This window comes from Aythya marila, assembly GCF_965140915.1.
Source record: "Aythya marila genome assembly, chromosome: 4".
Taxonomy (NCBI): domain Eukaryota; kingdom Metazoa; phylum Chordata; class Aves; order Anseriformes; family Anatidae; genus Aythya; species Aythya marila.
The window spans coordinates 51,398,738-51,413,212 of record NC_139045.1 but is presented as its reverse complement, the minus strand read 5'-3'; the positions used below and the strand labels follow the sequence as shown (position 1 = coordinate 51,413,212).

General features: G+C 34.7%; 1 protein-coding gene across 1 annotated transcript in view; it reads right to left on the bottom strand.

The window, feature by feature from the left end:
• Positions 1 to 1,687: 1,687 nt before the first annotated feature.
• Positions 1,688 to 14,475, bottom strand: part of KCTD8 (potassium channel tetramerization domain containing 8) — a 92,729-nt gene continuing 79,941 nt past the window's right edge. The window contains exon 2 of the mRNA XM_082759552.1: positions 1,688 to 2,923. Coding sequence (XP_082615678.1) covers positions 2,463 to 2,923 — 461 coding nt within the window. The 3' untranslated portion in view covers positions 1,688 to 2,462. The remainder of the gene's footprint in view (positions 2,924 to 14,475) is intronic.

The window sequence follows — 14,475 nt, the reverse complement described above, 5'->3', positions numbered from 1 at the left end:
TGACATGACTTGCTATCTCCCTAATCACAGCCTGTAATCTTAAACCTGTAAATTAATAAACACATAGATGGGGTTGGAGCTGTAACTGTGTGAACTGTATGAAAGCTTGACAGGCATCGCAGAATATGATGGTGGATTCACAGGAGCCATTGTTTTTTCCCAGTCTCTTACTACATGTGCCAATTTTTCACTCTGAAAGAATCAGAGTATGCGCTGTGTAACCCCCAGACCAAAACACTTTATCTGAAGATGCTGGTGGGGTTGCTAAGTAACAGCAATGTGGTTTATGTGACACACCACTCATGCCTTGTGAGCACTTCAGTGTTCTTCAAGAATGAATTAAATCTGAGAAATTTTAGGTAGTACATTAAAAGAAAAAAAAATCATTAAAAAAATCTACATATTGACAAATTAGAAGGGATACACAGGTCAATCAAATACCTAGCCATACCATAGGCAGGTAGTGACTGAAGTGCAAAGAGCAAGTAGCGCAAAACAGTCTCCAAACTCAATGGCAAGGTTTAATGGAAAGGTTCAAGTTACTGTGTGAACCTAAAAGGCATCATCCCCAATGGAAATAGCATAAAATAAAGACAGTGGAAGACCGTATAACCTGTGAGAAGTGCTGTGAAGTAATATTCAAAAGGCAAGAAGAAAATTCAGTGTGAAGTTCTCAAAAATTCTCATTAGTCTTAAGTCATGAAAATGCTTTCAAAAGATAAAATGCTGGAGTAAACTGATTAGTTGAATGGGAAAGAGCAATAACCTCCAGATATTAATTATATATATATTTATATTTATATTTATATTTATATTTATATTTAAGTAGTGAATGAAGTCACTGAGCTGCTATCAAAATTATGCAAAATTGCCTGTTAGGAGACTAAAAAATAATATAGGTATTAGGAATAATCTTGGAAATGGAAAAACAAGAAGCCCCATTTTGCCAGGAAAGCCGCCAGAAAGAAAACATTTCACATGCATACGTACAGTTCCTACTGAAGAATATGTATGGCATTGAATCCTGATAAATGTGTGGGATAAATACATATGTTTGTGCATTTATGCCCAGTGATAATTTCATGTGTGTAAGAACTCAACAGTTCTCCTGCAGACCCCAGCAGCCCTTACCCATTCCAAGTATGGCTGTCTGCACCACAGTTACCTTGTTATAATGAAAACCATATCAATTTTCCTCTATCTGCTTTGAGAAATTAGGTTTGTCACAGAAAAGACTATTCACAGAAAACTTTATTCTGTAAATGTGTAATTTTTCTGTGATATTTTAAACCCTCTGTTTTTAAGATGATTTTTGTGAACTTGTCAAGTTTGGACTGCTTTCAGTTCTGTTAGTGAAAACACTCCGTGTTTTAGTTCATTCCCCTCTGTAGCCTAGCATAGCTCTTCCTTCTGGAGTCTGTACTGTTGTTCTGATTAAATGGCACTGCACTAAACATTGTTCACCTACTCTTGAAACATGTGTGGTGTTTTCTTTTTTTTTTTTTTAGCAAAGTAGTTATGAAAACATTAAACAAAACAAAACAAAACAAAAACAATTTGCTTGAGTCTCTTTAAAAGAGAGAGGAGATAACAACAGACAAGAAAATCTACCAGATGGTTCTTTTAATAAATACATTAAAGTCTTTTTTATTTTTCTCCTATTTTAGCGACTAACATAACAGAAACTTTCAGACCATCAAACCAGTTTTCACAATCTGTCATAAGTTTGCATTTCACAGAAATAATCCTGACAAGCACTAATAGAGGAACGTTGTTGGTGCAATAATAAAACAGTATAAGGCATATTTACACCATCCTTACATACAGAACACTGTACACACAAAAAAATCACAGACCCAGAACAAAGCAAATTCAATCCCTTAGACGTTTTACGTTTATAGGCTTGGTATCAAACAAATAATTCTCCAAGCAACAGACAACCTCTTGTTCTTGTGTGATTTATTTGTAACATTGTGCTCATGCAAAATAGGTATTTGCTTTATTGCATTAACATTGAAAGAACATTGGGAGTTAGTTCTGAAACCAGTTCAATCAAATTTTCAACCCTGTTTCTCTTCATCCATAGCAAGTCTGAGTCATTTTTATTTGTGACATAAAACGAGGCATTAACTGATGATTGAGATTTTTATTTGATAAATTTCAAAATGATAATGAAGCTCAACTGACTACAGTTCAAAAACCATCTTTCTTCACCATGCACATTTTTCTTTGCTATTATGAGGTGGTTAAGATGAGACACTTTTTTGTATTTTTAAGTTTCTATCTTTTTATATATATTTTTAAAGAAACCATGTACTATCCAACATCCACTGTTCACAGAAGGAAATAAGCAGCAGGAATAGCTCTGGTGGCAGAGTTGGCCAGGAGAAGGACATCAGTAAGTTAGTGGCAACTTATTAAACATCAAATGCCCCAGAGATACGTAATGAAAGAGTTGAGTACTATAACCCATATTTCTGTAAGAGTTCAGACTGCCAAGGACGTTTGCGCTCTGGAAAGTAATCTGGAATGTGGATTTTTTTAAAATCTTGGATGCATTTTCTCATTTCTTCCTCAACACTCAGCTTCTCACACACCTTCTTTTTGGAAAGATTTGTTTCTCTGGACTTGCTAATGAGAGTTTGAAAGAGTTCACTGTTCCTGCGTTTGTCTGGAGGTGGCATCCACTGCACTGGGGCCTTCTTAGATGGACGATCCAAAGTCAGAGTATTTGGCTGATGAGCTGTAGACTGCTGAGTGCTAGAAGCATTTTCTTGAGGAGTGCTTGCTTCTGAGTGGCTGTCACAACTTGAGGTGGACAACTCGTTACAGGAAGTCCCACTTTCACTACCCTTGTCCAAGACTTTGTCGTGCTTCCTGTCCTCATGGTCTTGTTTCGGGGAAACAGTTCTCTGTGGTGGCCCTAATACAAGGCAGGAAAGAAAAAGTATTAAATATACATCGGATTACACAGAAAACTGATCAGCTGCCATTTAGAAAAACATGACACGGGGTCTCAGCTGAGACAAAATGGATGCATTTCCTTTTAGTCAAAAGAATTATGTCAGAGTGGTATGTGACTTCTAGGTCTGGTCCTACATGTGTGTTCAGTTGTCAATGTCCTCACACCTAAAAATGTTTTCAGCAAGAATTCAATGCCTGCCTAGGAAGAATCCAGGAAATTAAATGTGCATAATCCTCACTGATTATCTGCATCAGAAATCCCTGCCTGCAAATTTGAAAGAGTTATTTTGCCACCACATCCCAAGAAGTTTATGAGAAATTAGATTTTGTAGTATTGTGAAAATACTACCATTCAATCTGCAATCCCTTTCCTTTGCTTAAGGAAAAATATTCCAAGGGCATTGATTTTTAATTTTAATTTTTATTTTAATTTTTATTTTTATTTTTTGAAACTCTAATTTATCTGTTCAGAACAGTCTACTGATGCCATGCCCTACAGATGTCAGCTATGCAGAAACCCCAGTCTCCAAAAGAGCATTAATCCTGGAATAACAGAGATCGTTCTGTACTGACAGTCTTTAGGCTTTTTATTATTATTGATTTATTTATTTTTGCCATATACTGATTTCACTCCTCTCCTACTGTCAGTTGTTATGCCAGATTTGCCTCAGTGCACGTACAGGATTAGGTTGTACATCTCTTACTGCACAAGCTGGCAAGGAAAAGGAGGCTACGAAGTTATCAGCAACGAAGCACTCTGTAGCAGCAGAGAGAGCAAGCTGATGGCCTATCAGCAGGAATTGCTCAGTGCTTCATGTGACTGAAAATGGGATCAAGGCTGTATTCTCTCCAGATATTATTTTTGCTTTGAAGTCTGGAGCAGAATTATGAATGTGAAGATGGTTGTCACTAAATCTGTACAAGTATTCTCACTTCCGAAAATTTATTTCAAAACTCCAGCTGTGATGTTATGCTGACATCATATAAACATCATGATGTCAGTTTGGGACACTATCTAAAACTCACAGAAATATGTACAGAGTTCAACAGGCTTCAGTTCAGAGCAAAGATGTTTAAACATCTAAATGAAAATTAAGAGCAGTATTTCAGTGACAGTTATGTGTCTGCTAGGACACAAAACTGTCCAAACAGCATCCAAATGTCTTATCAAACCTAGCTTATCCTTACAGTTTATCCAAACACCATGAGCATCAGTTACTGTCTTTGCCTGGACCAAACCTTTGGGTATGACAGCCCAACCCCAAGTTAGTGGGACAGAGTTGCAAGGAGATTTTTGAGTCACTTATTATTCTGTTTTTCAGAATTACAAATTAGAAATATAATTACAATTATAAAGAATGCAGGAGCAATACAAACACTCTAGTGTCTTTTTGACAGTGCCATTCAAAGGAATCTAAGGAATCTAAGAAGATTTTATAAGAAACACAGGGGAAAACAAAACAAAACAAAGAAAAACACAAAAGCAAATATTTAATAAACTAACAAAGCAGCACTCAACAGTCTGCTTTTCTTTTGTTTAAGAGAGCATCCCAAGACACTGTGACACATTTCTGTAGTCCACCTGGAGAAATCCATGAATAATCAAGATACAAAGAGAAGAGAAAACAATCCATCAGGGCTTGTGCTTACATTATTCAGAGTGGAAATCACAAGTGATTTTCTACTTCTTTAGTAGAAAATATTTAGTGCACGGCTGCAGAAATTTTCCTACTCTTTCTCTTCCAGAAACATGTTCACCTTCTTAAATAGATTTACATGCCTGCCTTCTATTATTGTATCTGGCATTTCACTTCATACCTCAAAACCATTGTATGAATATGCTAAATCTAGACAGTCAGCTGGCATCATGTAATTACTCTGCCTGTGCAGTATGCGATTATAAAACTGAGCAGTTAATCAGATAATGATTTCAGTATTGTTACTGTGATTTTCAATAACATAATTAACACCGATGTCTAGTTTACAATCATAGCTTCTTCAAATGTAACAACAGTCTGCAACTGAGAAATTAGTTTAGTGTTATCAACACCCTGTAGACTTCAACTCTCTTTCCTGACCATTTATTTTTTTTCTTTAACCACGTGAATCAAGATATTATGTCTAGTTGGTCTATTACTTCTTTATTGTTATTCCTTGTTTCTCCAGGGCTCAAACCTATACTCTACTAAGGATCTAATTCAAAAAAGTATTGAAACACACATACATACTTCCAAGAATATATAAAAAAAATAATCCATTTTACAGCTACAAGGTTATCCAAGTGCCTGATATTAGCAGGTATGTAAGTGTTTATTTGGATCAGGGTCCTGAGGTTCAGTACCTTACAGCACTGAATTGCCTAAATTCACAATGAATTTAATCCATACATAGGTTTCTCTCACACCTCTCCTTTTAACAGCTAACAGATAGTCCCTTGGAAAGAATTATCTATATGCTCCTGCACTTCTTTCTTGATAGCGCGTTATTAACAGAAGCAAAAGTCCTGCTGGATGAGAGGTTTTTGTTTTTGTTTTCTCACAATATTTTACACCTGGTGAAACCCCCCAAAAATGTATAAATACATAATAAAGGGTCCTCAGAAGAAATTTGTTTTAATTTTCCAAATTAGGTATTATTGGATTCATTTAGATATCTGTTTCAGAAAGCAACTTCTTATTGCCCTTATTTGTGACTGAGATTGTGTGATGGGGTGCTGGCTCCACTATAACTTCTCAGCCCTTCCAAAATATCACCAAAGATGTTCATACAAGTCAGTCTACCTGGAAATATGTATTTTCCACAAGTATAGATAGAATAGGTCTATAGAATAGAAACTCAGAGAAAGTATATTTGCTCTACTGTGCATGTAACTAAAAAGCTTCACTGACTTCCAGCCTTCACCTGTTGCTCCTTCTCTTGCCCTTTCCAGAACCTCTTACCTGCTGCTGGTTCTCCAACTTAAGGGAAGCTAGAAGTCAGTCACTGCATTTTGGTCCTTTCCAACACATTCTCCTCTACCCATGTATGTCTGGTTGTCCTCTCCACTGCCCAGTTCTCCCAATATTTCCCAGTTAACACTTCTCCGGGCACTTCCAATACATAGAATAGAATAATTGAGTTGGAAGTGACCTACAAAGATCAAGCCCAACTCTTGACCACTTCAGGACTAACCAGAAGTCAAAGCATATTATTATTAAGGGCATTTATCCAAATGCTTCTTGAATGCTGACAGGCATGGGGCATCAACCACCTTGCTAGGAAGCCTGTCAGAGTGTTTTACCACCCTGACAATAAAGAAAATCAAAAATGAAAACAGGAGGACAACAAGGCTTAAGCTGACTGATTCTCTTAGAAGGCTCGAAAACATGATAGCAAAGAGAACAAATGTTATTTTTATTTGTATTTATATACATATAAAAATATCTAACCCAACAACATGGTTTTCAATTTGATTCATAATTTTTGCATGAATGAGAATATTGGCAGTATGTGATTTGCATATGATTTTGCATGACATGCAGACTTTTTTTCTCATTGTTTTGCATAGCTACATAGGATTTCAGTCTGGTACACAGCCTTGTTAATATTCCTGAATGAAATTTTCTTCTACTTAGTTTCTCAAATTACATTATTACACAAATCCTATTGTTTTATGCTTTATTCTTAAAAATCTAAATAAAATAAACTATATTTAATATTCTATTGTAAAACAAAACAAAACAAAACAACAACAACAACAAAACCCTAATCAAATCCTATATTATGATGGACTCATCCATCTTGTATATCTACCTTTTTTATTACTTTTCACCAGCATTCTAAGTATTGCACTAATCTAAAAGCTTAGAGAAAAGTCACCTGTGAATTTTGATGACAGGTTACAATTACTCTGAGAACATTTTCATTAACAGACTTCTGAGTACTTAGTATGTTACTTTTTTGATAAAGGAATATGTTTTTTTTTTTTTTTTTTTTTTGGTCTAATTTCACCTTTATTTTTTAAAAAGTTTTTTATTTGTATTTATTTATTTTAAGAGCTACAACAGGATAGCACTATAAACCCAATATATTTGAGTTTGCATTGTTACTCTGATTTTCAATAATATAATTAACACCAAAGTCTAGTTTACAATCACAAGGGTACATACTCTGTCCTTGTGAGGTCTCACTTGGAGTACTGCATCCAGGTTTGGTGCCCCCAGCACAAGAAGGAGTGGGTCCAAGGGTGGGCCATAAAGATGATCAGAGGCATAAATCTTTCTTCACCTCTTCTGTGAAGAAAGGTTGAGATACTTGGGGATGTTCAGCATGAAGAAAGGAAGGCACTGGGGTGACCTCACTGCAGCCTTTCAGTAAGGGGGCTTATAAAAAAAAGATGGAGAGCAACTTTTTGTTCAGACAGATAATGATAGGACAAGGGGGAAGGGTTTTAAACTAAAAGAGGGAAGAGTTAGATGTTAGCAAGAAGTTCTTCATTCAGAGGGTGGTGAGGCACTGGAAGGGGTTGCCCAGAGAAGCTATGGATGCCTCATCCCTGGAGGTTTTCAAGGCCAGCTTGGACAATGTCATGGGCAACCTGATCTAGAGGTAGCATCCCCACCCATGGTAGGAGAGTTGGAAATAAATAGTCTTTAAGGTCCCTTCCAACCCAAGCTGTTCTATGATTCTATGATGATCTGTGGCATATTAATGATATTTCAACTGATAGGAGAAAATCCAGCTAATTCCTTGAGACCATTATGGGATTCAGCTTGCCTCTTACTACTAGAATTGTAGGTTAAAACTAGCAACTGTAAGTTCTGTGCTATATCATCTTATTGAAATTTCTTCTGTGAACATACACATTTTGAAGAATAGTGCTTGATGGCAAAGAAGTTTACAAAAGGACCACTACACTCTGTCCTCTTAAATGCATAACAAAATCAAACTAAAGAACTGCTCTATGGCCAGAAAAAAGAAATATAATATTTGTTGTGGTGTTTGCTTTGTTGTTGATGTTGTTTTTTAATAGCGAATACAATATTTAAAAAGCAAATAAATAAGTAAATAAGCAAATACTCAGTTTTCAGCTTGCATCTCATCTGGAACAAAATTTCAAACCAGTTTTTGGATTAAAAGCCAGATCCAAAACATGCTTAGTATAAAATAGTGAAGTATTTTTCAGAAGGAGGATTGAAACTCAGATTTTCCTATTTTTCTTTCTCCTTTGAGATGAGTGATCAATTGCTATGGGTAGCCAAATGCTCACATTTGTGTGTTCTTTGACCCAACTGAGTCAATGCAAAGTAGAATATCTTCAAACTGAAGAGAATATTCCCTTCACCTTCAATTACTCCAGTACCTTCAGGGTAATATATACATTTGGAAGTCGTGAGTTAACTTCCCTCAGGCACCAGAGAGAATTAGTATCTGTGAGGCTTTGATTTATTAATGCTTTAAGCCCTGAACTCTTGTATAAAAGGCCAATACTGTTGACAAACCAACTTCAGTACTTGGAGCAAAACCTAAACTTTATGTGACCTAAGAAAGCCAAGCAAGTCAGTTTGCAGATGAGACTGACACAGAAAAGTCTTGTGAATTGCAGCACAGCTTCCTTAACATGAAGAATAGCATTTAGGTTACTCACATCTTAACAAAACAGTTTTGTAAATATGACCTATGATCTGGCAAAGCTTCAAGTTCATGTCTTCAGGGTATGCAGATTAGTTTGTCTTCACAAACAAGCTGATTCTGATCTGTGAATCTGGTTCCAAAACTGCAGCCATTTAAAAAATATATATGTTTTAGATTAAAATATTGACCCCATTCAAGTCAGAGACAACATAATCTGTGACCTTAAGTTATAAAAAAATAATTTCAAAAGAAAGAGTATTCATTTTAGTGTGAATGTAAGATAAATAAATAAATAAATAAATCTTAGAATGAAAGTAATTTAATGGTGAAAGAAGAAGGGGTGAAAAGATACCGTCTTAAAGAAAAAGAAAAGATTTAGAAAGATATATTCTTATAACTTTTCAGTACTTAATTCAAAAAGTGTATTTTTACTGGCATCCCTGGAAAGTTCATCTTTAGGTGAAAACAAGCAAAATTATTGCAGATAATACTTTAGCCCCCAAATATTAGTGCAGGAACATGTGAAACTACTATGCTCTAAAGAAAACCTCACCACAGACTTAACTATCAGCTTCACTAACATACAGAACCTATGATAAATAATAGGATATTCAATGAATCACTGTAGTAAATTAAAAAAATTGTGATAAATTTATATATATATACATATATCATATACATGTATCATATACAAATATATATATATATATATCATGGCAATTATGACAGATGAAGGAAAAATATATTCCTTGATTATTCTGATACATTTTACTACATTCAGAACTTAACAGGAAATACAAATTTCCTATTAAATTATTTCCTATTTATTTCAAATTTCCTATTTCATATTTTCATATTTCCTATTTTATTTCAAATTTCCTATTAAATTAAAATATGCTCAGGAGGTATCTCACACACTTTGATTCCAACACAAAATTTCAAAGTGTGAACTGTACACTTAATTGTTTGTGTTACACTTATTGTTAACATTTCAGAGCATTAGGATTTTTAGGAATGTTTATTTGTTGTTTGAATGCTTGGATATTTCAATAGGAAGAATATGTGTGTGATTGCACATTTGATGAAGCATTTTATTTAAATCCCCTTACCTGCCATGAAAAGTTTAAAAGGCACTGTGTAGAGATTTTGGCTGTACTGGGCATAGCTCTCACAGGAGAAATTACCCTTTAATAGTGTTGAACTTGGTGGTGTGTGAATGGATATGTGGTACTTGAAGAGAATGAACCAATTCATCTTTCAGATTAGTACCACATGCCTGTAAGTGATAAGTGCTCTGTCTCAAAAGAAAAACAAAGCAAAACAAAAAACGACATAAAAATATTTTTTCAGTCACATTTACTACCACCTGATGTTAAATTAACTTCTAGAAAAGTTATAGTAGAAGGAGTTAAAAAAATTGTTTATTTATTGAAAATTTCTTTGTTTACTTCCAGTAAAGCTTTATTTTAAATATTAACATTATTCATAATGTAAAGAGAGAACTAATGTAAAAAGGGAACTAACTTATATAGAGGGATGAAATTTTTTATAGATGGAACGACTGAAGCACTCTGATAAGCACTCACAATAAGCACTCTGATGTCCAACTTGAATTCATTAGATACTTCAACCTAATTTTGTTTGAACAAATAACAAAACCATACTCTTTCCATTTATTAGTTTTTTGACTGGGTTCTGTGGTAGGCAGAACAGTACATAAATATAGGAGAGAGTGAAATTCTAACACAATTTGTTGCATTCCAGTAAAATTAATGAAGAGTTCACAATTATAATCATTTTTAAATATATTAATCTGAAAATTATGAAGAAGTACTGAGAAATGTCATTTCTTGGACCCAAATCTGAAACTTTATTTAAGATAAATTTGATACTTAAGGACAACTTAGAAATGAGTGCATTGGTATATATGAAAATAACAATAACAACAACAACAACCACAAAAACTTTCATAAAAATCAGGCATCTTCCATACCTTCACTTGCAACAATGAATAGACCAAACTGTATTTCAGAAATATCTCAGCAACTTCTGGTAAACATCCTTGTCATTCATTTCCAAACTGTCAAGTAGGTTTGCACTCAGCTCTATGTGCTAATATTATCTGCCTCTTTTTGATTATTTTTCAGTGGCTAGCAGAATTAAGAGCTAAAATCTTTTGTTCTGTCCATGAGAAATGTTTATTAGTTTTCACAAAAAAAGAGCAATCCTATTCCTTAAAAAAAATAGTTAATTGATATTAAACTATACCAAATTATCTTCAAATTATTAATTTATTGATCTGAAATTTAATAAAACTTATCTAGGGTGATATTCTCAATTGACCACAAAAAGGAGTCAGGGGAACAGTATCAAAAGCAGGACATTTTATCATGCAGTTCTTATAAACTCCCTTAAGACTTCATTGCTTCTTTCCCCTAGCTGGTGCTGACAGAAAGCTTATCTTGTTACCATTGATCACTGGAAGAAAGTTCCTTGATGCAAATCCCAAGCTTCCAACTCCCTCTTTAAAGCTAAAAGTGTCTTCTCAATTCTTTCAACACCAGGATACTGGTCTAGATACTACAATAAAATCCCAGTTTCAAGGATCCAGATGTCTTTAAATTGTTCTAACTATTTTCTTGAAATTACTTCTACCACAGGTTTAAATTACAAGAAAAAAAAAAAAAAAAAAAAAAAAAAAAGTAGACAATGCACTTACAAAAGCTTTATGGGGGCAAAGGGACAAAGAAAGACAATCATTCCATCTTCATATTGCAGAAACAAACCCTAGATGCATCTCCCTCCCAGGATTCACAGGACAAACTATACATTACTGATTAACCTATGGGTTTATAGACTTACTATTCTCTTTCCTATCCCGTATCCTTCCGCATTCAGAGAAAACAGCTGTTGGGCTGGGGAAGGACTTTTAGATACCTGTGCTTTCCTTGAATTTCTGAGGTTGTCAGATACTTGTGGCAATTTATCATTCACCTTCCTCACTCCTTTCCCCTTTCTTCTAAGAACATATTTAAGGGTAACTTAATCAGGAATTTCAGTCTGTCATCAACTGAATTGCTGGCTGCTTCCTTCTGCTTTGTAAATATTGATATTGGTTGGGCATCTGCTCAATTGTGAAATAGACTTTTAGCCACTGGATCTGTGTTTGGCAAAGCCCTAATAATAGCTTTAGGCAACATGAAGTTGAATCCCTTTCCACCAAGATAAGTAACACTCCTTTTTGAATGACTCACATTTTGTTTTTCCTAAATTAGTTTTAACTTCTCAGCTGTCAGATGTGGCTCCCCTGTGTGGCCACACAAATGTTTGTGCCAGAACAAAAGGCACCAAAGGGAAAGGAAACAATACAAGGGAAGGGATTGCACTTTTCAGAGAAGGCTTATGGCAACTTGAAACACACATGAAACTGTAACCTGTCTTTTTACTATACACACATACAGTAAATATACTGACTTAATAATGTCCTCATCAACATGTAGTTTACTTTCAATAAAAATATACTTGGAATGTAAAAAATATCCACTCAAATAAGATCTACCTACCACAAACTTATTTCAGTGGGACTTCAGTGATTCTGTCACTTCTGGAAACACTGCTATGTCCACAGAAGCTCAAAAATTATTTCAAGACTGAAGGAGAGGGATTACACAACAATATAAGGAATCTTTGTTTTGATATTTTCTTTTAATGTAAATGCATTCACAACTCTTACATTGATAAGAACTCTTCTCTTTGTGAAGGACAGAATGGGCAGAAAAAAAAGGGGGGGGGGAGGGGGAGAGATATAAACCATATGGGGACATTTTCCTCCACAATTTTACTTCCAGTTTGTCTGGTATCATCTCACATTTCTCTGCTCTGTCAATTACATTGTCAATCACTTTAGATAAAATGTGTAATATCCACCTCTTCCTTCAGTCTCTTTCAATTTCACAGGTTTCTTTCCTACTAGCATGCAAAATAAATTAATGTTAATGTGAATTTACAGAATGTGTATAAAACACACTAGCAGAACATTGCCAAAATACCACGCACTGGCTTGAGAAAAAGTGTCTCATTAAAGAAATAGTTTAGGCACCAGCAATTTTGGCAGGCTTACATGATACTAATGATAGCACTATAGGCAGTATTCAAGTACAAAATAATGAGAAACACACACTCAAAACGAGTCTGTATTTTAATTTTGATTACTGACAGCTAGCCGAGAATAAAATGCACAGTTTAAGAGTTCACAGTGAATTTTCCTAAGAGTTAAAGAACTAACAGAGTGGCAATTCAGAATATACTCAGATTATACTTGTATAGTTTTATGCCTTTCCTTCCAGGTTCTTGGGATGTGTCAATCTTCAAGAATTCTGTGAAATGTTTGTTGAAAGCTTTCCCTAAGTAACAGTGATGACCATCACTCTCTTACTTCTATGTACAAGCTTTGAAATACATTTCAGACTAACATTTCAGTAATAACAGTGCCATTCATCTATTTTATCATTAATGGCCGGTACATGGAAAATAAAGTAAAATAATATGTAATTAATGAGGCATCGCATCCTAAACTATGTAAAGCACATGCTGATAATAGCACGCTATCTTTAGATCCAAATTCCTAGATCAGCCTTATGGAACATTCAAAGCATTCACCCTAATAACTACAGAAAATGTGAAAACATGGAAAAAAACAGTCTTATTTATCTGGTATATATTTAAGTAAAATAAAAGTTATTAAACATTGAATTCACTCCACACATTTTCTCCTGTGCAAAAACAAAAAGATTTTGCAAATGATTTGTATCTAAAAATATTATATATCTACACTTCCTCAACCAAAATATTATGACTATATCACATAAACCCACAAACAGATACAAAGACTGAAGGTTGAATTCACTGAATGAATTCTCTTTGGGAAACAGTGAGACTGCACAGATCACAACTGCAGTGCAGTAAAGGCAATGTGAAATTCTTAACAGAAATCCTGAGTATTTGCAGAAGAGCAAACCAAATTTGTGACAACACAGAAGCAAAAGCATTTAAGGGACAGGAGTACACTGATCACATTTAAAAATTCAAAACATATTCCTATCAGCAATATTTGAAACATCACAAAATTTTTTCTTTCACTTGGATAATATGTGAAGATAAGTGTGGTGTCATATATCTTGAACTAACCCAAATATGCTATCATTTAATCTGATACAAGACGTAAAAATGAAGACCCAAAATGGATTTACCTTTATTAAAGATGTAGCTGGTATTAATAATAAATTTATTCCTCTTGCAGTTGCAGACTCTATGCTCTATTAATCACCTGCATTGTGCACAATGTAGTTGGGCTGCATCAGCATTAATTAATAGACAACCTTTGCCCCTAAACAGTTTAAAATCTAAGAACATGACAAGAAACAACAGATGGGAAGAGACAGATGGGAAAATACCAAAAAAATGCAGTTTTGGTCAGCATGATAGGCTGCTTGTCTCAGACCTCCAGCTGTCTAATCTTTTGTCAAGACTTATACGAGCAGCATAGAAACAGAGAGTTTTAAGGAGGATTTTGAAGGAGAATAACACAATAGCAGTCCAGATTTAAGAGGAATTTTCTCCCTCAAGTAAGAAGCAGTTTTAGCAATGACACGAATGTGAGCGATAGATAAAGTCACCATGGTCTAGTTGGAGCCATGAGTTACAATTACAACAGGAAATATGTGGGGCTAAGTGAAGATAGTCAACCAAATACCTGGAATGTGAGGACAAACAACCCACCTTTGACACAGAACTGAGAAATTTAATGTACGGACTGAGAAACAAGGATCAAAGCAATAAAATATATTTTTTTAAAAATAGTATTTATTTATTAACAGCACAGAGCACATGATCTGTTAA